The sequence below is a fragment of the Carassius gibelio genome, chromosome A19 (genome assembly GCF_023724105.1).
Source record: "Carassius gibelio isolate Cgi1373 ecotype wild population from Czech Republic chromosome A19, carGib1.2-hapl.c, whole genome shotgun sequence".
In the NCBI taxonomy this organism is placed as follows: domain Eukaryota; kingdom Metazoa; phylum Chordata; class Actinopteri; order Cypriniformes; family Cyprinidae; genus Carassius; species Carassius gibelio.
Genome location: NC_068389.1, coordinates 7,036,796 through 7,063,000, shown reverse-complemented (window position 1 = coordinate 7,063,000; position 26,205 = coordinate 7,036,796). Strand labels below are relative to the sequence as shown.

The following is a 26,205-nucleotide window of genomic DNA, read 5'->3' as shown; positions in this document are numbered from 1 at the left end:
TAAGTAAAATAAATGTCAGTCTTTAATTTTCAAAGAAAAAGTAAACACATTTGACTGTTCCTAATATTCTGCATGAAAATATATTAAAACTAAATAAATAAAACAATTATATTGTGTTCAGCGGAAATGTATTTATTTAATTATTTCCAGTCAATTAAAAATAACACATTTCAGAGCTTTAATGACAATACCGTGATACTGTGAAACCTGTGATATTTTTGCTTAAAATCTCATCCCAGCCCATGCTTAGCTCCAGCAACACATATCATATAGTTTTCAAATATGCCTGAAGGACTTGATTAGCTGGATCAGGCGTGTTTAATTAGGTTTGAAGGTAAATTCTGCAGGGATGTGGCCCTCCAGGATCTGAGTTTGACACCCCTGGGTCAGGGTTATGATGCTGTGGGTTATGATGTCATGTTACTGAGTCTGCCTTCAGTTCAGATTTGGAGAGGCTCTTTTAATTAAGAGAACATAGTGATAATATTTGTTAAAGGATTGTTGCATTTTTTTTTTCAGTTCTGTTTTATTCCAACTGCACTGTAGAATTAATCGTTAAAAGCTCACTGTTGAATATTAACCATTAACCATTTCGATTGTACAATTTCTGCTTGTAACAGTAATCCCCGAGTTAATATTCTCAACACAATTAGATGAGAATTCAAAAGATGAGAAGATGAAGTTCAAAGACTTGCAAAGTTGTAACATTGATCTCAGATTCAGCAAAAGTGTCAGTTCTCTTGGTAACTCTGTTTTTGCTTTAGTCTCTGTGCTCTGGGATTCTTGAGATCAGTTGTAACGTGTAATTTATTCTGTGACCTTTCACCTCTAAATTCAGTTTAAAACTGCACTTAAGGCAAAGGAAAATCCACTGATCCTGGCAATTACGTCACGTGACCAGGATTTTAAACCATAGAGGGTGTTGCATTATTCAGGGAGGTTTAATTATGTAATGCAAGCCAGGCTGAAGATGCTACGATGTGAATGGGGACACAGGTCATACATTACCATTCATTGTTAAGTTGATTCCTGTTATCCTGTTAGAATATGCATTTCTATAGCTTTTGCTGTTGGACATTAAAAATTAGCATATTACTATGACCTCAACTGACCTGATGATGCGATGCTCTGTAGGTTTTACAAAGAACTATGGATGAACTCATTCGTTGGAAAAGATATGCTGGACAAATATTGACATGTTTTATAGCTAAAATGATTCTTAGCAACTTTAAGATTCAGAGAATTCAAATGTATAATCAAATTGCGTTTTTCAGCCATGACCATGTTTCTTTATTTGTTATACAGCCAAGATTTTCAAACTGAATCTCCCAAGCTCTGCACATTTTGAATGTTTTCTTTATTTAACACACCTGAATTAACTGAGCAGTAGAGTACTCCATGGCCTGACCTGGATCGGTCAAAAAAGAGAGATATTCAAAATATGCAGCACTTCAGGGTGACTTTAGGACGGAACAAGTAAAAGGGGTCAGTGAACTGAGAAATCAAAATCCCCTTAATTTTTTGACATATGCAAGGTCATTGTACTATAAAAACATCATGTAAGTTTCAGAACTCAAAACTTCCTCTTTAGTCTAAAAACAACTTATAATCAAGCTAATTTGCCAAAAGGATAGCTTGTGGAATGTGCCGCTCTATGACATAATTGCGTGGCTAAACCCTGCCTCCGCAGATGTAGATCAATGCCTGCTTCTACATCACTACTTGTTCAGCTACGCCCACCGATTCATGCATTCAGCGTAAAATGACAATAGAGGCAAATGCAGGTAAAGTGGCAAAACACAGAAACCAAATGATAAAAATGATCCCAACATTAGGAAAGAGTGGATTAACTTTTTTCTTTATGAAGTTCCAGATCGCGTCAGTAATAACTTTTTCCTTTGTTCACTTAATTTTGCTGCGTTTTCATCTACAAACAAGGCACAATTTTACGTGGGATTTTCAGAGAGATTGAAACTAAAAGACGATGCTGTGCCGACTGTATTGGATCCGACAGTAGTGTCACACCACACAAGTGTTTTGGAATATGGAATGCTATCTTTGCTATCCATGAAGTAGACTACTTGTCCTTCCTCTTCCTCCTTTTTGTTCTACCATGTAAGATATTCTCTGGCCCCTCCCCTAAAAGCTCTGATGTTGTCAGGGTCACAATAAGCTCAACTGGATAAGCCTCTTTGCACAGGAGCGAGAGTGCTCCCCAGATCCTTCCTCTATCTGTAGAAACAGGGAGTCCCAACAGCTTTGCAGTGGAGGGCACTGGTAGAGGGTGACATTGCACCAGTGCATCTGTCATGGCTACCTCTCCACCATAGCTACTTAATGCACTCAAGAGGCTACAGTGGAAACAGAAGAATATAGGACACAAAATGACTCAAAGAGGCTAGTTCACACCACCCCAACAAACCCCAGCAAACTCCAAATCCCATTGCTTGTTTGGTTTTGTTGAATCAGTGGGATAACCATGTTGGTGTTTGTTCAAGCAATGGATCTTTCCCAAAATTCTCAATGCAGCATCAAATTTTAAACTCTAGAGGTGCCACAAGTATTGAAGACATTCAGTCACTCCTTCTGACCTCAGTAGGAGGTCGGCTGTAGACAGGAAGGAGCTTGATCTCTGACTAGCTTATCCTTCCATCAGGTGCCATTGCACATATGTCAGTCAGTCAGTCACAACCTAACCTGATTGGTTCAAAGTACTCAATTCCCTCCCCACCTGCAGAAAGAGAAAAGGATTTGGTCAAAGTAGTGGAGACACACCAAGACGCTACGCTGTGTGAAGCCTGGGAAAATGGTGGTAAGTCAATATTTGACCTAACTGACACTTGGAACATTGACGGTTTTATGCTTTGGAGTGAAGACTTCTAACTTGTTTTCTCTGAACTTTCACTTTTGTGTAAAACCACCAACCAGAAGGGTTGGAAAGAAAAGTTATATTGGTTGGTTGCAAGGAAAGCAATAGTTTTATTGGTTGAGTGCAATCGTTTGATCCCAATGCTTGCTTTCATGGGGCCATGAGCAAACTGTAGGGGAGATTTCTTGGAGTCAGGGATCATTCCAGCAAACAGTCTGTTGTGTTGCGGGGACTATGAAGGGCAGGGTATTTGAGCTGGCTTACAAGAATAATGATAAGCTCATTATTCTAAGGCATAAACTCCATGCATTTCAGTGCAAGGAGATGGTGAGAGGCAATAAAAAAATAGCAAACAGTTGGGTTTGGCATCTTCCTTGAAGGGGATGTGCAAGACCTTTAACTACTGACCCAAGTGTGATTTGAAGAGCTGCAGTTGAGTTCTAGTCATTGTCCCGGTGGACGTAGTCAAGTAAATCAGCTTTGCAGAACTTTAATTTGCCAAGGTTTGGAAGGGGTGGTGCAGCAAAGAGGGATTATCAGCAATATATCTGAACTACACAGAACAGATTTTTCCTGAAGACGCTGGGGACGGTCTATACATGGTGCTCGGGCAAATGGCAAATGCTTTTGGTTTGGTGAAGCATGGTGTATTTTAAGGCAGAAGTAATGTCTATAGAAGTAAGCTTTTACAACGCTCATTCTTTTCATGGTAGCATACAGATATCATTGCATGCTGGCGGGGGAATTGGGGACAGGATGATGCAATGTTGGCAGCAGTATTCAGACTTCTGCAATATTAAAGTTCCCATGCTGTATGCTAGGATACAGTTTATTTTATCCATTTATTATAGTGCCTTTGTGAAACTGCACTGAATATGGCTGTTAAAGTTAAGTTACCCATATTTTAAATTTGTAAATTACAGCTTGGTTTCTTAATCAAATACGTATAATTTTCCTAATATTATTTTTCACATATGTAGTGAATCCTATGACAATACTGTACTTAGATCCAGTCCAGTTTATTTTGCACATATCAAGCAAATATTTTGATGATGGTTTACTTGAACCTTGGAACTGGACCTTGTGCTTCGTTTTGATCTGCTAAGAGAGTGTCAGTACAGTATTGCTCCATTGCAAAACCATCTGCTTGCTAACCCAAGTAACCAATTCCAAGACACGAGAAGAAATGTCATTCAATTTATTGAAAAGTTTGTGTTAGCATTGTTAGCATAGAGTTGGTAAACTTTACTTTTTAATGGAAAAAATGTATTTCTCACCATCATTTGGCTGAATCTCTATTATAGAGTGAAGTCACTATGCTTGGCTTTTGAATAGAGAATGTAAACTTTATTTTATTTTTTTCTTCTGTTTTAACTTATGTTTTAACATGCCACTTTATATTTTAAATGTTTTCTTATTGATGAACACCTCTCTTTCTGGCCTTTGTGTTTTTACAGTTTTTATGCCTTAAACTATTCCTTGCTATACTGTAAGTAGCTCAACATTTCAGGAATTTAATTATAATATAGTATAGTTAATAAAGTAGTTAATGTATACATAACAGAAAATATACACAATATATGTACATGTTAAATATCCCATATAAAACCAGCAAAATAGGATGCATTTTATGGTATTTTGTATATCAAACAGAAAAAAAGATGCCTTTTAAATTACATTTAAGCACTAGATTTGAATGTCTATGTGTCGCCAGCCAGATAAAGATTTTTTAATATTCAGCTGATATTTGTGTCTTTTTACTTTTCTTTTTGTCAAATTGTTGGAAAAACAGGGTTTGTCTTATAGTTTTGGTTGTGTTGTAGTTCATGCTGGTTTTTGTGTAACACTATGCAACTTTAAAATATCTGAATTTGTTCTTTCGTTCCATTTCCTTTGTGGATAGGTAAGTGTATATTAAAGAAAAGTGATATAAATTGTTATATGTGTTCATTTAAAGGGATAATTGACCCAAAAATGGCAGTTCTGTCATTGTTTAGTCACCCTTATGCTTTAGTCACCAATCTGTATGACTGACTTTCTTCTGTGGAGAAAAAAAAAAGTTTTTTTTCTTTAAAGAATACACTGGTACATTTTTCTATGAAATTACAATGAATGGAGACTTCACAAAAACACCATAAAAGTATTAGAGAAGTTGTCCTCATGACAGTGTTTTCAAGTCATGTGAAAGCTTTGTTTAAGAAACAGACCCAAGTTTTAATTAATGTTCTTAACCACTGCCACCAGATCATGAATTGAATCTTTGTAAACCAGATCAACTGACTCCGAAGAAGGATCCATTCATGAATCAGACATTTCAGTTTCTATCCTGAACATCATTTTGAAACTTTCAAGTTTTAGTCCCCATTCAATGTAATTGGAATGGAAGGCAATGGCTAGTACATTCTTTAAAATATCTCCTTTTGTGTTTTACTGAAGAAAGAAAGTTATGCAACAGTTGTGCAAGGACATGAGGGTGAGTAAATGATGACAGCATTTTTATTTTTGGTGAACTACTCCTTTAAAAGAGACTTAAGAGAAAGTGTGTGTGTAAATTAATGTTGTGTATTTGCCTGTATAAGTTAAATCCTGTTGACACGAGTGTGTGTGTGTGTGTGTGTGTCCTCTCACTGTGCTGTCCTCAGGAGATATGGATGGTCACTGGTGGGACCATGCGTCTTGGCATAGCGAGGCCTCCTCAATGTCTATGGTGAGGCTTGTGACCCTCTCACCCCATTTCCCCTCGTTTAATTCACCTCTGCATGTTTTGTTTCTCCTCCTTTTTTTATATCATACATAACTTTTAGGCAACATTCAAAGGGGAAAAAGAAAAACAAATGAGCAGGCACATTTTTTGGACGTCAATTACGCCCCGTCTGAGAGGCGAAAGACAGTGGTGCGATTTTGGCAGTGCAGCTATGATGAAGACGCGGAGTGGTGCCAGCCACAGGTCAAAGATTCAGGGGTTGACACGTGCAGTAGCACCACACTTAACGAGGAGCATAGCCATAGTGACAAGGTACTGAGACGACTTCCTGCCGCCTGCTTCTCGCTTCCTGTGACTGACCTGCTCAACCTGCTTACTGTCTGTTTCTGCCCCTAAGGGGTTTCCTAGTCTAATCATACCTTTCGGAGGAGGGGAGAACCCTCTTGTTTGCTTTGCTCTACTATCTTCTGGCTGCAAAGTTGTAGCGCATCCTAACACTCAGAAAGATTGAATGACAAACTTCCTGGCACTGTTTGCTCCATATGTTGCATGCTTCTCAATGCGGACAGATACTCCATTCTGATTGCAAACCTGTTTTCCTCACTTGGTCATGTCACCTTTTCACTCTGTTCCTTTGGGATTTCCTGACATGATTTTTTACACACAGTCCTTCGGTCTCAGCTTAAACACAAGGATAGACTAGTGTGGGAATCAGTCTTGCACTAAGCAGTTGTTTTTCTTTTCCCCTTTTCACTGTGTCATTCTTCATGCTGTCCTTTTCAGTCCTGTATTTTTTATTTTATGTTTTTGTATTTTATTTCGTTCACCGCGTCTTTCACAATAGTGAATAGAAGTAGCTTGCCACATCCATACTGCTTGAGGGTGTGAGAGCAATTTACATGGCTTTTCTGGTTAATTAGTGGATTGGTCTAGATCAGTGCTTCTCAACTGGTTTTGCTTTAACTTGTTCAAAAAGGGTCTTTAAATTGAAACATATTTGCAATGTGCAACAAGCATGTAAATTTGGAATCCTGCAACAAGTGATGGGATATTTTGTTAATTGTTTGCTTTTCTTTTTGCGACCTTTGCACCACATAGTCCAGTCCACAGAAAGATCGCGATCTTATTGGTTTCAAAATCCTCTACCGCATATATTAAACATTAAATATCTGCTGACTGGCCATGATTCAAATCAACAGCTTTTCATTATCTGTTGGACAGATAATTCACAACACACCTGGTTAGCTTTAATTAATCAAACAAACACAGTATGGTCGACGCTAACAATCTATTGCATTTGAGTTGTATCTTTTACTCTTTTGAGGCTTTGATCATTTTGAGGTATTTTGGGAACTGTTATGTTATCATCCATGTTGGAATCTGTCTAATTTAATTTTGAACAAATATGTAAACAAACAAAGTGAACATTTAAGCTAAAGCTGAGGAATTTGTAAAAAAAAAAAAAAAAAAAAAAATGGGGTTGGATGTACAGACTTTGACATCAGTAACAATATAAGCAATTTTCTCATTTTTAAAAGTTAAAAGGTAATTCTGTTTACCTATTTTATTTCTGTTTTTCATTTTATTATTTGGGTCTGTCCGTGTCCCAAAGTATTACAATCCATGACCACTGCAAGTTACGCCTTCCGCAAAGGAAAAATGGTTTGTGGATGTCAATGATACAACCATTGAAATTATCTTTTCAAGTATATGATATATTTATTTTACATTTTATTTATTTATTATCTTATGATCATATGAATATCATTTCTAATCAAGTATGAAATAATAACTGCTATTACTGAATTATCCAGTTATGCATTTAAATACAGTAACTGTGGAGTTTTGTTAATACAATACTTTTACAAAAGTGGGAAAAACAAATGGATCCCTCTAAATGGATGAGTGATGCCTTATTACTAGGTTGAAAAAAAGAAGTGAAAAAAAGTGAGTAAAGTAAAGAGCGGTACTAGTTATGATATCAGCAATTCCTGAGGGGAGGGGGGCTGCGATGACATTGATGATGATTTGTAAGGGATTATTTGTAACTTATTGTAGATGTAACTTGCAGTGGCCATGGTTTCTAGTTCTGTAGAACCGTGGTTTTCAACCTGTGGGGTGCGAGAACCTGTTAATAAAGATATTAGCAAATCTTTAGCCATCCACCGGGGGGCAGTTGGTTAGTCCCACTGTTAATTGGTCAATAGTTAGCGCAGATTTGGACACCTGGTATAGTTGCGTTCAGCCCCCCATCTGTCGTCTTAGACCCTCAAAACTAGCTGAATGATTGGGCCAGTGACGCTTCATCAAGAAAGTTTATTATTCACATGTGTTTTGTCAGATCAAATATTAAAGTGAATTTTAAGCCATTCAAGCACAAGACAGTGCGAAAGAGATCTCAATGTGGTACTTGTGCGCTGTAATATATTGTTTCTGTGCACGCACATACAGAAAGCCATCTCTCAGACAGCAGATGAATACCAAATTGAGTTATCTTTCGCATCTTCAGCAAATACACACAAAATTATGTCTCAATGGCTGTCTGGATGAGTATTCTCATAATTACAGTTGGTTATGTATTTAGTGAATGTAAACAGTTAAGAAAATATAGATGTACATCAGCATAACAGATCTGTGCATTTCTTATGTTAATCATTTTGGTCAAACAGCAAAACTAATAATAATCACTGCTCTAAACTAATAAGTAGCTTTAATGATATTTGTGTGAAATTAGACGTACTTGGGTGAGCACATGTCCTAAAAGATTGAAAACCCCTTCTGTAGAATTCAGTCAGATACACTTGGTTGCATTCACCATTGTTTATTTTAAAATAGGTCTGGCCCTTAATTATGATTGGCAAAGGCAGTGTTTGAAGCCATTGTAAAATATTGCATAAACACACACCTGAGACCTCATTACATCAGTTTTACTGTACAACTCCACTCCATTACATAAAAACACTCCTCAGCTGTTCTTAAAACCACTGTAAACCACTGCTTCTGGGAGCTTATTGGTTTAATCTATTACTGTGTGCCCTATCGAACAGTGTTGTGATCCACCAGTTGAGAACTGCTGATCTAGGTCACTACTGTGAGTTACTGTCCATAATTGTGTGCTTAATATCTCTCACCCTGTCCTGTCTATTGTGTCTGTATATAATGAAAGCACAAACCGAACCCTATATGGTGGAAAATTACTTTGAAGACAATTAAATATATGCTGTTAGCAAATGCCAAGATTTTGCCATCATTTCCTCACCTTTCATGTTGTTCCAGAGCTGTATGACTTACTTTCTTTCCTCTGTGGAACACAACAGCTGATGCTCTGCAGGATGTCTAGAGAGCTCTGATTTATAATGGGGACTGGAGCTGTCAAGCTTTAACAATGGCAAAAGATACACCAAAAAGTGGTCAATACAAACCATGTTATTTATTCCAAGTTTTCCGAAGCCATTCAGTACCTCTGAATAAGGAACACAGTCCAAGAAATGTCTATTATGCAATGCACCATGTCAAAAGTAATATTTGCCAAAAATGAAAATTTGAGTATTAATTTACTCACCCTCAGGCCATCTAAGACACTCCTGTCGGGAGCCTGGTGAAGGGCGGCGATTTGGGACGGGGTGCCGATGATAATTAGGGGGGGAGGCAGCTGACTAGTCACAACATTTAAATTACTTTTCTAATTACTTTTTCTGAGAAGTAATTGAATTACTCAGTAAGTAACTTAATTACTCAAAGCACTTTATTTTACAGTCCTGTTCCTCATGTACATACGATGTACTTATTATAGTAATTACAATAACTATGTAATAACTAAGTACTAAACCTGAACCTACCCCTAAATCTAACCCTACCCCATGTAGTTACCTTGTGTTACCAGAACTTTCTTAGATAAATACACTGTAAGTACACTGTAAGTACAAGTACACGTACTGTAAAATAAAGCGCAACCACTCAAATCTTAAGATCCTAAAAGACAACATAAATGAAAATCTTTTTTGAGTCAAACATGGAATAGTTTAGCCTTTTATTTTTAAAACAACAGAAATATTGAAACATTTTAATAAGTAAACCTTCTTTGGTTAACTAATTTCTCTGCAAAATATTTGAATAAAATGAATATTTGAAGCTGTAATAAAGTTTAAAAAAAAAGTTTATGTAAAAAACAAAAAAAAACAAAAAAAAAAACAAGTTAATCAATATAACTAAGAATAAATTACAAAACTGATCTCCGCTGAATAAAGATTCGCTGATCAGGTTGCGCTGTTCTTCTTAGGTAAATTCTAGCTTATTTCTCATAGCAGGTCTTCTTACAGAAACAATAAAAAAGATAGATGAATCTTGAATTTTTTTTTTAAAAATTTATTTTATCCATGTGATGAGGGTGTTTGCTCGCAGGTATGTCTGAAGATAATGAGCTATGAGACGGGAAAAACTGTACCCCACTTTAGTTTCATACGAATTAGATAACCAGAGAATAGTTGTTTTTGATTTGAATTAGTTCATTTCAAATTAGACATGTCAAGCTTTCTATAGATATATGTCTCACGTTTGTGTGTCAAGTATTCACAGGGTTAATTTTTTGTGACTGGTTTCAGAAAAAAGTTCACAGAGGCCAAAACAGCAGAAAGCGCAACCTGTTTGTTTTCTTTATTTTACAAAAGCGCAATGTTTTATTCTTATTGTCAGTGCACACAAATAAAAGCAGACATTTGAAAGATTTGACTGATTTTAGTTTATCTGTGTCTGGGTATTTTAGGGTGTCTGTCATCAGGAAAAGCTGCGAGTAAACGTGCTGGCGCGCAGAGGTTTAAAGAGGCTGCATGCAACGATAAATTTAGATTTCAAGTTCAGTATTGATATTTGAACTGTTGAAATTATTTACAGTATGTTACGCAAGTAAAACTGAGGGTGAGGAATTTACTAACTAACTTTCTTTTTTGGGTGAACTGTCCTTTTAATATGCAGTCCATATAGAAGTTTCACAGGTGTTTTACACACGTTTTAAATACGCTTTACATAGTGATGTGTTTTAGTGTTAAAATAAATGTCTGTAAAGTTAACAGAAAACGTACTGGTAACTTTCTGCCTAGATAGTTTCCATTTTCTTGTGCAGTGCAGGCCAAAATGTTATTAGCTGATCATCTTCCCCTTCCCTGCAGCTCTTAAATGTCATTCAGTTTAAATGTTGCACAAACTTTACATATTATACAGAATTGAAATCAAATTTGCCACAACATTTACATATCTTGATGCACAATATGAACTGAGTGTATATTGGATAATTAAACTAAAGTGGATTGGAACTTTTTTAGGCTCTTCCTTACGTATATTAGTTTATGACATGGGAGAGAGAAAATGATAAGAGGATTTTTACTATATTTATGTTTGAATAATTCCTTTGTGACAAGATACAAGGGAACACATATTCACCATTAACTAAGAGTTTTCCTTCACAAAACGTCTAATTTGCTGCTTATTTATAGTAAGTAGGTGGTATGTTTAGGTATGGTGTTGGGTTAAGAGATATAGAATATAGTCATGCATTAATATGTGCTTTATAAGTGTTAATAAACAGGCAGTATGCTAGTAATATGAATGCTAATAAGCAACTAGTTAATAGTGAATAGTGTTCCTTAATGTAAAGTGTTAGCAACATCTCTCACCAATCTTTTAAATCCATTCTGGTCTTGTCATGAGTCAATCACATCTCAATGGATAAAATCAGATCCCATCCTCAAATATGTCTCTATCAAATCTATGATTAAAATGGGTTATGAATGTTTTTCATGTTGAGTTATATTTTAAGTGACACCTTGGTTCGGTTTGTGTCTTCACAGTAAATAAGAGTGATCAGCTCCTGCTTTAATTTCCCTGAGCCTGTGCATGTGCGTGTGTTTGAGATGTGCGGTGTGTGGATGCTTGGGTAAAAACCAGAGGTGTATTGTCACTTTGACCCCGTAGCACCCGGTGACATGGCAACCATCCAAAGATGGAGAGCGCCTAATAGGGCGGATAGTGCTAAACAAGCGGATGAAAGATGGCACGGTGCCCAGAGACACAGGGGCACTGCTGGGCCTCAAGGTAAGAGATGCAACAAACACTGTTCAAGTTCACTCTTTCAAAGCCATGCTAATGACCCTGGATCATAAGAGATCTTCAGCAAACCCTCCATCAACTTGATAAACAATACACAGTGTGCTTACTACAGTTTTCTCTTAATCATTTGAACTTTGACCTTACTGTGGACTGAGTTCTTATATTATAAATTGGTTAGTGATGATCCTTTACACTCAAAACAGTAGCCGTTCCCACAATAGGCTAAATTAAGGCACTATTTGTGCTGTTCTGCTTTAGTTCCTGAAAGTTTGCCGCTGTCTTCCAGACATTATTTAAACACATTTCTGTGAATAGAGAGCAATATTTCTTGTGCAAACTGTGCTTAGCTTTTATTTTGTGGGTGCATTTGCTGAGTTGCTTGATTTGCATGATTCCTTAATGAGTGAGGTGTTAAAACAATGCAGGAAAAGCATACAAATACTGGCAATGACATTATCAGCAATCCCTGTTTATTCTTAGTGAACAGTATTAGCACACATACAGTATTAGCACACTTTACCCCTTTCATGCCTCTTTTATTGAACACATTGTAGTTTCATGTGAAAGATGTTTGAAATAATTAGCATCGCCTGTTGTCTGTATTGCAGGTGGTGGGAGGGAAGATGACAGAGTCTGGCAGACTTTGTGCTTTCATTACGAAGGTGAAGAGAGGAAGTCTAGCAGACACTGTCGGCCATCTTCGACCAGGTGAACACATGAGCCTTTCCTCCAACACAAAACGACCATATAGGTCATTTGTGCAAGCACCTTATTACGACCTGTATTTGGTGGAATGAACTTTCAGTGGAGGGACAGAAACTCTCAGGTTTCATTAAAAAGAGCTTCATTTGTGTTTGGATGATGAATCAAAGTCTTATGGCTCTGGAACAACATGAGTGCGAATAAATGATGGCAGAACTGTAATTTTTGGATGAACCATCCCTTTAACTAGCAGTGGTTTAAGTGCAGCTTTATCATCTTATGATGTCGTATTAATGCGGTGTTGTGTCGGTCCTCAGGCGATCAGGTCCTGGAGTGGAACGGGAGGGTCTTACAAGGAGCCACGTTCAAGGAAGTTTACAATATCATTCTAGAATCCAAGCCAGAGGCGCAGGTGGAGCTGGTGGTCTCACGGCCCATCGGGTGAGTGATGCGGGTGATGGATCATTACTCAACCTGTCAGTTCAGGGACACGGAGCACATTTTCTTTGACAGTAGAGCTTTATGAAGAAGGATAGCCAACATATGAATGCTTATATTCACATACACACATACAAATGTAGAAACTTTAACTTGTACGCTGCTTGAAATGAAAGTCCTGCTTCAGGTCGGGACAGATTGACATAATTAGAAATTATTGTTTGTTACTTTCAAAATGCATTTTTTCCCTTAAACCATTGAGAGTCTAGCAGCAAGATGGACAAGTGTTCAGGTTAACCTTGAGGAGATGGGCAATGTATCAGCGATATGTATCAGCATGTTGACAGCCGTATACAGTAAAATCACTTAAAGGCACAATATGTAAATTTTTGTCACTAGAGGTCGCATTTTCAAAACAATAGCAGGTGAAGCTTGATGACTTCAAGATGAACTTCATTCATATCTATTAAAATCACCTGTACATGACTATTACTTTTACAATAAATAATATATATTTGCTTGCCTGTCTCTGGCAAGTCCAAGGTTGTCGCGAAGCTCTGTCCATCTCAGAAATCCACGCCGAAATTGATCTTTCTTGCCTCAGTTGGTCTACCTGAATTTTCTGTACTCGCCAATGAATAATTGTGATCCATGATAACTGAAATACACAACAGCATTGCACTCCCATTAGGGCTGGGCGATATGGAGCAAAAAATATATCTCGATATATTTTGCTATATCTCGATATACGATATATATCTCGATATCTTTACAGGAAAAATAACCCCCAAAAAACTACTGCAAAAACAAATATGGCAAATATTACATTAAGGGGCCTATGAAACATTTTATTTTTTTCTTCACCATATGTTTTATTGTTACCTAATTCTGTGTTTTAGCATGTGCAATTATTTAAATGCATAAAAACAACTTAATTAGTTAAAAACAATTCTTAAAATAGCCTTATGTGAAATGTTTTTTTCCCTTGAGAAATTCTGTGTATTTACATTTTTCTGATTATCAAATGAAGGCATAAAACATTCATTTAATTTATCTTTTAATTATTTAAAATTTAGCAAACTTTATTTTTTGGTAAACAAAGGGGATTTACTATTAAAAATAAAACATGGGAGAAATGTTGTGTGATTATTCCTTATAAAATTATGTTCGTTTCATTTTAATAGTAGTAGTAGTGGGCTATCTACATTCTGCTGTACAATAGTAATAGATTTCTGTCAAATACTTTTATTTTGACGGGTTTACCTTTACAGTTCTGTGTATGTGATACCACAGTCTATGATGTGATATGAGCTAGTCTTACTCAAATCAAACGGTCAGATGCTCATGAAGTGACTCTCAGTGCAGTTCTGGAGATGTTCCTCATGTGTTCAAGTCTTTATTTAGAGAGACAGCGCGAGCGTTATGCGAGCTTCCGTGTTTAATGAATGAAGACGCGCTTCTGCTCCATTCGTTGGCACAGACACGCAGAACATGCAGGATTCATATTTAAATAGACTTTTCCGGGTTAATATTTGCAGATATTAGTCCATTTCGTGATTTGATGTAAGTGCATGACCGACTTTTGATTAATTCATTTAAAATTTGACCAATTCCGTGACATTCCGCGTTAAACTGTAAATTCCATTTTTATGACTGGATTCTGCGATTCCGTCCGCGTTTCATTGGGCCCTACAGTAGACATCTGCCTGCCGTTCGCCCAACGCCTTAAAACTGAAGTATCTCCATATAACGGAGCCAGTGGCCTTTTTTTTTTTTTTGACTAGTTCTCTACACGCGAGGTGAGAGGGGACAAAAGCAAGGAGGCGGGGGGCGAGCGAGCGGGGGCGAGCACAGCACAGGGAAGGCAAACAAGCAAAGTGGCGGAATCAGAATATAAACAATATATCGATATATACGATATGTCAAAATCCATATCGTGTTTAAAAAATATCTCGATATATTTTAAATATCGAGATATCGCCCACCCCTAACTCCCATATTTGTCCACGAGTGTTGCTAAAGTATACACAGAAGTGGAAACCGAGGATAACGCGAATATTGCGTCATTGGTAGCCGCTGATGAACAGGGATGAGTCATAAAGTTGAAAATGTTTTTTACAAATCCTTGGGAACTTTTGGAATAATTTAACTTAACAACTGCATGAAATATATCACACTGTACAAGTGGTTTTTGGATATTTTATTACACAAATCCTACATACTGTGCCTTTAACATTTTTAATATTTTAATGCTTTATTTTTTTCAAATTATATTTCCTTAAAAAACGTGCCAAGCCAATTCTGCGCTTGCTCCTTTTGTCTTTAAGATACTTTAATGTCATCTCAGATTTTATCCTCAGTAGCAAAAGGGCAAACAGGTTTTGGAAGTTTCATAAGTTTTTGAATCAGTGAACATTTAGAAATTGAAGAACTCTTTATAATCACCCGAACTGTGTCAGTTCTCGTGCTTTAGAATGTTTTAGCAGTCAAAAGTATGGAATAATTATTGTTTAATGGTTTTGAAAGAAGTCTTGGTCACACTTTATTTTAAGGTTTAATTCTATATATTAACAAACCATTAACTAAGGCTGTATTTATTTGCTCAAAATACAGTAAAACAGTAATATTGTGAACAGTTTTTTACAATTTAAAATCACTTTTTTCTATGTGAATATATTTTAAAATGTAACTTATTGCTGTGATCAAAACTGAATGTTCATCATTATTCCTCCAGTCTTCAGTGTCACATGATCCTTCAGAAATCAGTATGATATGCCTATTTGTATGCTCAAGAAACATTTCTGATTATTATCAATGTTGAAAACAGCTGTGCTGATAAATATTTTTGTGGAAACCATATTTGCGCGCATAAGAGACTTCTTTCAAAAACAACAAAAATCTGACAGGCTGTGCATGTAAATATTGCTGTTTATAACAGCATATAACAGTGTATATAAATGAAAATGATTCTTATGATTATAATTATTTCACATGTTAATTTATATAAAAACAGTGTGGATGTCTTAATTATTTTGGTCACACTTTATTTTAGGGTCAAATTCTCACTATTAACTAACCATTATCTATGACTTTTGCCTCAATTAACTCCTTATTTGCTGCTTATTAATAGTTTATAAGGTAGTTGTTAAGTTTAGGGTATTGGGTAGGATTATGGATGTCATGCATTATATGTACTTTATAAGCACTAATAAACAGCCAATATGTTAATAATAGACATATTAATAAGCAAGTAGTTATTAGTGTGAATTGGACCCTATACTAAAGTGTTACCATTATTTTTTATTAAATTTACCTAAATATGTTACATCTTCTTGACAACAATGGCTGTTTGGTTGAAATGATTATTTCAAACCATTTCAGAGGATATAAATAAATATCAGAGTTTGTTTTTAAATTCATTCAAAGCCTTACATTTTAGCTCCAGTATTTCCCCGAGCCATATAACCCTCTGGTATACGGTTGGGATGCCGCTATCATTACAATGCTCTTCACTGTTTTCTTGTAGAGATGTCCCTAGAATACCAGAGAGCACACATGGACAGCTTGAATCAAGTAAGTTTGGCTAGTTTTGATAAAGAAAATGCATCAGTACTTTAGCACTGCCTTTGCCAACAGGAGGATCAATCTCAATGTTCTTCGTCTGTTTTTCAGGTTCAAGTTCCTTTGAATCTCAAAAGATGGGCCCGTCCATCTCTGTCACGTCCCCCATGAGTCCTGGCGTGCTCCGGGACAACCCTCAGTATGTGTCCGGACAGCTCTCGGTGAGTACCAGCATCTGCTCGACCCAGGGCTTCACTGGTGATGAAACAGAGCTAGCTTTGAGGTTCAGTGTCTCCAGGGACAGGGGGTTTGCCAACACTCACTGTTCATTCACACAGATATCAGCTCTGATCTAAAGACCAAAGGGTCAGAGAAGATAAGATGATATTAGGCCTTAAAAGAGCTTGTTGACAAGTGGACATGGATTGTTTTTTAACATTACAAATCTAAGCATCATTTACACTACTGTTCAAAAGTTTAGGATCAGTATGATTTTTTTATTCGTTTTCTTTTCATACTTTTATTCAGCAAGGATGCATTAAATGGGTCAGAAGTGACAGTAAAGAAATGTATAATGTTGGAAATTCTATTTCAAATAAATTGTGTTCTTTTGAGCTTTTTATTCATCAAAGAATCCAGAATTATAAGCGGCACAGCTGTTTTCAACATTGACAGTAATAATGTTTTTTGAGCAGTAAATCATCATGACTGGAGTAATGATGGAAAATCAGCTGCGCATCAAAGGGACAGCTATTTTAAACTGTAATAATATTTCACAGTATTACCATTTTTGCTTTATTTTTAATCAAATAAATGCAAGGGAACATCAAAAATCTTACTAACACCAAACTTTCGAACAGAAGTGTTTTAGAAGCAGATTTAATTGAAAATGGGAAAATACAGATACTGTATTTCACTCTGCAAGCGCGGTAATTATAACACAATTTTAACACAAGCCGTTAAGTGTAGTTTTAATAGCTGCAGAACTGAACGCATTAACATCTCGTTTCCTCATAAACATTAAACATTTTATTAATAGCAGGAGCTAAAACTCTCCCTCATCCTAATTTACAAGCATAAAAATGGCTTATTTATTTGCTGTTGGTGTCTTAATTAACAAAATGTTTGAGGATTCTCATCACATCGCGTAATTAGAAATAGATAGTGAGTCACTCCGTAGGACTTATTATTAACAATGTGTTATTTGTGTAACAATACTAACTCAAAATACACACTAATTAGGTTGTGCCAGTGCATTGAAATTGTATTTCTATTCATTTTGAAACGTGGTAGTTTTCTGAAGTTAAATGAGCATAATCTTAAAATATTTCTAATTATTTGAAATATATAACGGACACGTTATATCATCTTTACATTTGTTAGTCTGACATGTGCCAGTCAGGCGTGTTTTGCGATTCTAGACAGTTGTGTGTCAGGGCTAGACAGCGTCCTGGAAAGAGTCCCGACACGGAAAAGGTATTAATAGTTTTCAAGCTTGTTACCCGACTGACGTAGACTCTGCGGGTCGACTCTGATCAGGATGTTAGGAGAACACACTTCCTTGAAAGACTAGCTGATGTACTTTGTGCTGAAGTTGTTGCGTTCACTTGAACGATCAGACTCGGATCTTTACTGCCGTTTAGCGTTTCAATAATTCACACCGTTTGCATTATCCATATCTCTAACTGTGCGCCTAAGACGTCTGCGAGGTAAGTTTGACCTAAGTGCTTCAGGCATGGATACAGATTAGCCATTATTGTGCCTTTTAATTGTTTAATAAGGAAAGTAGCTGTAGGGACAACTGTGAACATGCTAAATGTGGAGACATTGTGTTGTTGATTAATAATAACAATGTGTGTGCTTTTTTCTGTTTTGCACTGAAGTGCGTCTGTTCTTCTGTCCGAGTGGTGCTTTTAGTGTCTCACTATGGTTTGCGCTGTCGTAAATTTGATTTCTGTTTTTTTTTGGAATGAGGGAGATTTATCCTAAAATATTGAAGTCTGAATACTTTACACACACACACACATATACTGATTTTTGCTTCATGTTGTTGTTTATATATTATTGAAAAACACAAGTAATGCATTAAAATGTTTAAGAACCAAAACTTAAGGTTAATAGTTTAAAGAGACATTTGTTTTACCCTTTTTTTTATGTTTACCCTTTTTTTAAATGTTTAAATGTTCCTTTTTATTATTATTTTTATTAGCATCAGAAGTCTCTTTAAAAAAAAATTTTTTTTATGTTAGACAAACATTTTTATGTTAGACAAACATTTATATATATATCATTGGCATAGGGCTGATTAATTGCAATTAATTGCATCCAAAATAAACGTTTGTATTTACATGTGTGTGTGCTGTATATGTTATAATAATAGTAATAATAATAATAAAACTTTTATTTTGAATGCAATTAATCGCGGTTAATCAGGCCTACATTGACATAAAACCTGCAATGATGCATCTTAATGTGGCAGTTTGAATATTGTTTTATTATATATATATATATATATATATATATATATATATATATATATATATATATATATATAATTTTTTTTTTTTTTTTTTTTTTTTTTTTTTTTTAATGACATGCTAAAATGTGTTGATGTTTCACTGTGGATACAATATTTATGCTGCATTATGAAGTATGTCTTGAAGCACTTCAGGACTCACATACAGGCCTAAGGTTATTTCAGCTGTAAGATCCTGCTAAGATTTGAGTAAATGAATAAAAGCTGTCTTATGTCACTCTGTCAGGCTAAATCTCTTCTCAGATGGTTGTTGGATTCGTGTGCCTCTGTGCAGTTTTGCTTTAGTTGTACTGCTTTTGTTTTCTTGTTAATTTTGCTTATCCAGAGTCCATGCCTTAGTAGAAGAACCACGCCTTTTGTCCCTAGGGTCCAGGTAACATCGTCAGACTTCTCTCTCTTTCTCTGCTCAGTCTCTTTTTAATCTTTTCTTTCATTTCTGGCAGTCTTTCTCAATCCTTCATTACTCTCTCTCTCTCTCTCTCTCTCTCTCTCTCTCTTTCTCTCTGCGTTATTTGGAAAATGCACTGCAGGAAAACGGCAGCATTCCAAGTTTCTCCCCCTTTGCTCTTTTGTTCAGATTTTATTTTTTCCCCCAAAGTTAAACGTCATTGCCCTTGCGATTTATAGCCACAATTCATAAGAGCCGTTTCATTATTACAGTATGAATTTGGCTTAATTAATTGAACAGCCATCTTGCTGAGGCTGAAATATTCTGAATGAATTATATACCATTTATTTTATTCTCTTTTTAAATGTGCCATGATTTTAGCATCCTTCATTAGATTGAGTCTCTCTTTTTTTTTTAGAGAGACATTTTTCATCTTTGTCATGTAACATGGAACGTTATATTTGTATTATATTGTATAGAAAATAGTTTGAATGAAATGCATATGTTTTAAATTTTTAGTATTCAGAATTAATGAATGTGTTATATTTAGTACAAAAGAGGCCTGGTTTGGATCAGTATTAACAAATATTATGTTCTGTGTTACAATGAAAAGATAGAGTATGTCAGTAAGCCACACATTCAAGATAATATTGCATTTTCCAATGTAGAACATTTCTCTAAACCTCACAGATAATAAACAAATTGTACCAATGACTATTTAGGCAAACCTGTATGACTTTCTTTCTTATGTGGATTGCAAAATTCAGTATATACAATTTTAACAATATTTTTTATAATAATAATAATAATAATAATAATAATAATAATAATAATAATAATAATAATAATAATAATTTATTTCTGTTTCACAGAGAAAAAAAGTTATTTGGGTTTGGAACAACATGAGGCATCTCCCATTTAACTCCAATAATAACCTCCAATGGTTGTTTTGATATGGTTTTTGAAAATGGAGTTTTAGATGAAAATAGATTTTATACTGTTTCAAGATGCAGTCAACTAATGAAAGCACAGACCTTGATGCATTAGTAGAGGAATCAAACGGTACAATTTGTTTGGACTGAAGCCTTCCCCCTGCTGTTTTTGCAATGGAAGCTTCCTGGATTGCTCTAGTCTGTGTTGAGCTCTTTCTGTTGCTTTGCTGCATGCATTAGTACTGGAGTATCTATCTAGAATAGCAGGTTCTCACTAAAGGTGTTTCTTTCAGCTCTAGTGATCTAGAAGGGCAAATGCTGGGAAGACTGAGAATTTCTATCAATGAACACTTAAGAAGTGCTCAACATGAAAAAAAATCACTTTTTTCATTCTGAAATTTAAGCTAGTATTATTCAATTTATTGATTTAGAAATACTATTTTGTATGTGAAAAATATATTTAAAGAAATACAGCAGATATTTAATTATCGAATAAATTGTGGATATTATCAAAAGTTTATTGAAATATTGCAAAAAATAAACCTATTTATTTAATAAGTAAATAGGCACATTTAAATAATTAACACTTATTGAATTATTTATTTAAATTTTTTTACACATGTACATATTTTTATTCAATTAAGTACAATCAACTTTTGTTTATTATTGCAAAATTTAAATTAGATTATTTCATGATTCATTTATTTAGAATATTTTTTTCTCTCCATATTTCATAACTGTCCTGCAGTCTTCCAGTTTGTCCATCTGTGACATACTACCCAGTAATTCAAGAAACTCGTCCCTCAGTTTGTAAAATAAAAGTAAAACCACATTTACATAATTGGGATCCTTTTTAGAGTTAAAACTATGGGACAAGATTGAAACAAGCAGGGTTTACCAGTGAGTATCATATACTGACATTTTTAATTTACTTAATATACTTAATATACATAGAATAACTATTCTATTTTAGTTTAGTTTTAGTTTTATTTAACAATACTGCATAATAGTAATATTTTATCATTTATGCTAGTACATTGCCTTGCCATATAGTCTTTTGAGTTCTGTACAGTAAATAAAAAAATGACAAACTGAGATACAAGTCAAAATGATTGTCTTTAGTAATGAAGCTGTATTCAACCTGGACTATTAAACTCTGACCCCTTAAACACAGTGGTATTAAACTATGTGATTTAGTGCTTAGCAGTAGTTGAATTTGGTGTTTGTTTTAGTGGAGAATTTAGCTGATGATTAAAGGCTGAGGAGCTGATAGGTAGTCAGCTTGATGTAGTTGGTGTGTGCTGCTGCTGTTTCTGCTATGGGAAAGATCTGCCAAGCATGTGAAGCTGCACACATTGCATAAGGAGCCCTGCAGGTCTGCTCTGGACCTTCTGGGGTGAGATCTCCTCACAGACCTCCTAACAGAGCCTGTCTCTTCTGCAGGTCAAGCTGTGGTACGATAAAGCAGGACATCAGCTCATCGTCACTATCCTGGGCGCCAAAGACCTGCCTTCACAAGAAGACGGGCGACCTAGGAATCCATACGTCAAAATCTACTTCCTCCCCGACAGAAGGTACGTGCACGTCAGATATGTCCAATGTAATTATTTATTTATTATTTTATTTGATCAAAAATACAATAGAACTGTAATATTGTGAAATATTATTATAATTTAAAATAACTGTTTTCTATTTCAATATGTTTTAACTGTAATTCCTTTGATGCAAGGCTGAATTTTCAGCATCATTACTCAGTGTCACATGATCCTTCAGATATCATTCTTATAATTTTTTTTATATTTTTATTCTTTTATGGACAGAAATTTCAAAAGAACATGTTTAATTTTTATCTAATTTTATGTAGTTCTAAAATGTGAAATTTAAATGTAAAAGTTTGAGAATCCTCAAAGCAGATATTTCAAGAGGTAAAGTGCAAATATATGACGCAAAATGGGATATCACTTTGATAGACCAATCTACTTCGAGTGTAAACTAAACGAGCCAATGCACATTGGCATGCAATTATTGCATCCAGCTGCCACTGATCACTGCGTGAGTATAAGAAGGCAGCAGGTGCAATGCATACCAGCTTTTCGCTTCGGAGCCAAGCGTTATTATCGTTCTGCTCAACTGTGTCTGCTGTGAAACTATGAGTTCAGCACGCTCTCAGAAGCTTTGTGTGTTGGCGAGACGGCGCTTCAGCGGTGGTCGTTCCTGTGTCGAGTGGATTGCACACTTCAGCCTGCACTACCCCTGCTGTGTTGCAAGTGGCCAATTCCCCTGTGCGCCTCAGCACTAAAAGAGCATTTCCTAAAGAGCAAATTCTCTAAAAGAGCTTCACGGATGCGTCTTTGTAAAGATGACGGATTGCTGCTTCGAGCGACAAAGGTCACCGCGAGTTCACTGGGTCATGCGATGTCCACAGTAGTAGTCCAGGAGCGCCATCTCTGGCTGGGTCTGGCAGACATGAGGGACACCAGCAAGGTCCGGTTTCTCAATGCCCCTGTGTCCAAGACCGGCCTCTTCAGCGACGCAGTCGAGAGCTTCACCCAGCAGTTCTCGGCTGCAGACTGAGGTGATCCGACACATCCTGCCCCGGCGGGCAGCTGCTGCCTCCACCTGCCTGCCAGCCGCAGTGCCCCGGCCTGCTCGTCGCCGAGGGCAGCCACCTGCATCCGACACCACTCCCGCGCCGCATCTGCAGCAGCCTCCGATTGGTGCCGTAGAGCTAGGCGCAGACAAGCTGCCCCTCCCATCCTGGCCCCCATCAAACCTGGTGGTGAGCGGAAAAGTAAGAGGCCCCGGGAAGGGTGACCCAGAGAGGGGTAGATGCTTTCTAGGGGATGGTGAAGGCACCTCTCCCTCCCCTGGAAGAGGGCCAGGCGGAGAATCTGGAAATATTGATGGGAGATGACACCCTCTGCCAACCCGTGGAACCAGGTGAGCCCTGCAACCCACACTCGCACCACACTCCGGCCTGCTCACAAGCCGCCCGAGTTGGGTCCCTGTATTCCACCTCGCTGCCCCACTGCGGGTACGGCTGTGGTTCCGCTGCTCCCGCTTGCATGGTTTTTACGCGCCTGGTCAGCGCTTCCCAGCCCATCTCATTGGCTTCTGCGGACCATTAGCCTCGGCTATGCAATTCAGTTCGCCTGGCGTACCTCCAAGTTCAGCGGTATCCGCTTCACTACAGTGAAAGCATTAGATGCCCCTGTTCAGCAGGAAGAAATCGCAGTCCTACTGGAGAAGGACGTGGTATGAGGACGGGGTTTTACAGCCCTTACTTTATTGTACCAAAGAATGGCTGTGGATTACGGGCCCTTGAATTGTGCCCTTTATCGGTTACCATTCAAGATGTTGACACAGAAATGCATTTTTGGTGCGTCCATCCACAAGATTGGTTTGCAGCGATCGACCTGAAGGACACGTACTTTCATGTATCCATCCTTCCACGCCACAGACCTTTTCTGCGGTTTGCGTTCGAAGGACGGGCATATCAGTACAAGGTCCTGCCCTTCAGCTGTCCCTGTCTCTCCATGTCTTCACGAAAGTCACGGAGGCGGCTCTTGTTCCCCTCAGAGAGAGCAGGGTGTTCGCATTCTCAACTATCTAGACAATTGGCTGATTCAAGAACAGTCTCGGGACCAGTTGCGCGAGCACAGGGATGTGGTGCTCCAGCACCTGAGTCTGTTGGGCCTTCAGGTCAACTGGGAAAAGAGCAAACTCTCGCCGAGGCAGACGATTTTTTTTCTTGGTATGGAGTTGGATTCGGTCGAACAGACAGCACGGCTCACAGAGGAACGTGTGCGGTCAGTGCTAGCCTGCTTGAATACATTCAAGGGCAGGACAGCGGTCCCACTCAAACTTTTTCAGAAGCTCCTGGGGCATATGGCCGCTGCGGCGGCACTTACAATGCTCTGCCTTTTACATATGAGACCACTCCAGCACTGGATCTATGGCTGAGCCCCGAGGTGGGTGTGGAAGCAAGGCACTCATCGGATTCAAGTTACACTGGCCTGTCGCCAAACCCTCATCCTTTGGTCAGATCTTGCGTTTCTCTGGGCAGGGGTGCCCCTAGAGCAGATCTCCAGGTATGCTGTGGTTTACACGGATGCCTCCACCACCGGCTGGGGGGCCACTTACGACGGGCATGCAGTCTCAGGGGTTTGGACGGGCCCGCTGATGCAGTGGCACATCAATTTCCTAGAGTTGTTAGCAGTGCACCTTGCCTTGAAACGTCTCAAAGATCTCTTACGAGGCAAACATGTGCTGGTCTGAACGGACAACACGGCGACCATTGTGTACATCAAACGACAAGGTGGTCTGCGCTCCCATCACATGTCATAACTCGCCTGCCACCTCTTCCTTTGGAGTCGGAAGGTTCTGAGGTCACATCATGCCATTCACATTCCGGGCCTGCTCAACCATACAGCCGACAAGCTGTCTCGAGCAATGCTCCCGGGAGAGCCTCCCCTGACGGTCCAGCTGATTGGGAGACGATGCAGAGCTGCTCAGGTAGACCTGTTTGCTTCTCGAGAGACCTCTTCTCCAGAGACCTCTCACTGCCAGTTGCTCTACTCCCTTACCGAAGGAACTCTCGGCACGTACACACGGACAACAAGTGCTCCTCGCGACAGCCCCTCCTTGGCCAGTTCCTCCGAGGAAGGATCTACTGACTCAGAGACGGGTCACCATTTGGCACCCTCGTCCAGACCTTTTGGAAATCTCATGTCCCTGGACGGGACGTGGAGGTTCTAAGTGACCTACCCCGAGAGGTAGTGAACACCATCACTTCGGCAAGAGCACCCTCTATGAGACACGCTTACACCTTGAAGTGGAACCTGTTCGTAGAGTGGTGTTCTTCGACACATGTCCGACAGTGGTCATGCTTTCTTTTCTGCAGCAAGGGGCTGGGTCGTGGGCTTTCTCCGTCCACCCTCAAAGTCCAGGTTGCCGCTATTGCTGCGTACCATGACCCCATGAATGGGAAGTCTTTGGGTAAGCATGACCTCATCATCAGGTTCCTTAGAGGGGCCGTGAGGTTAAATCTCTATTGCCTCTTTGGACTTGACTCTAGTGCTTAAATCACTACAGCAGGACCCATTCGAGCCTTTGCATTCAGTTGAGCTAAATTTTCTTTCATTGAAAACTCTGCTCCTGCTTGCACTGGCCCCATTAAGAGGGTAGGGGACCTGCACGCATTTTCGGTCGATGATTCGTGCCTAGAGTTTGGGCCGGCTGACTCCCAGGTAATTTTGAGGCCCCGGCCTGGCTATGTGCCCAAGGTTCCCACTACTCCCTTCAAAGACCAAGTGGTGAACTTGCAAGCCCTGCCCCTGGAGGAGGCAGACCCAGCCCTGGATTTGCTCTGTCCCATCTGAGCATTGAGGGGCTACGTAGACCAGACACAAAGCTTCAGGACCTCAGACCAGCTCTTCGCCTGTTATGGAGGCCGGCAGAAGGGGAGTGCCATCTCTAAGCAGGGGATGGCCCACTGGATTGTGGATGCCATAGCCCTGGCTTATCAGGTTCAGGGTGTGCCTTGCCTTATATCATAACATTCTATTTGCTCTGTTTTATTCTGTGAAACCTTACTACGTGTGTGGAATAACCGTTTTATAAAAGCATAATGAATATATAACAGCCTAGGGGATTGTGCCCAACAACGCTATTAAAAACCTTAAAAACCAAAAATTCAAAAGCTAGTAAAATCCTCAAACTCCTCCCTTTATATAAATCATTTTGACTTGGGGGAAATGATTGTGAAATACTGATTTGCAACACAAATAACAAAATATCTGTAAGTAAGAAACGAAAATTAACATCTGAAAAAAATAATAATCTATGAATGAATGAATAATAAATATAGATATATAAATGAATACATTTTCAAATCAGGGGTCCTTGGATTGGTTTATTGTCTCTGTGGGTCTGTAAGGTCACATCAGCAGCTGTAAAATGATCAACTCACCT

At 38.0% G+C, this 26,205-nt stretch overlaps 1 protein-coding gene across 1 annotated transcript in view; it reads left to right on the top strand.

Moving 5' to 3' along the window:
- The window catches only part of LOC127935338 (regulating synaptic membrane exocytosis protein 2), a 132,979-nt gene that overhangs the window by 58,351 nt on the left and 48,423 nt on the right, over window positions 1-26,205 (top strand). Inside the window, exons 6-13 of the mRNA XM_052533126.1 lie at window positions 5,674-5,885; window positions 11,541-11,660; window positions 12,284-12,383; window positions 12,695-12,818; window positions 16,342-16,388; window positions 16,488-16,597; window positions 19,238-19,285; window positions 21,676-21,806. Coding sequence (XP_052389086.1) covers window positions 5,674-5,885; window positions 11,541-11,660; window positions 12,284-12,383; window positions 12,695-12,818; window positions 16,342-16,388; window positions 16,488-16,597; window positions 19,238-19,285; window positions 21,676-21,806 — 892 coding nt within the window. The remainder of the gene's footprint in view (window positions 1-5,673; window positions 5,886-11,540; window positions 11,661-12,283; window positions 12,384-12,694; window positions 12,819-16,341; window positions 16,389-16,487; window positions 16,598-19,237; window positions 19,286-21,675; window positions 21,807-26,205) is intronic.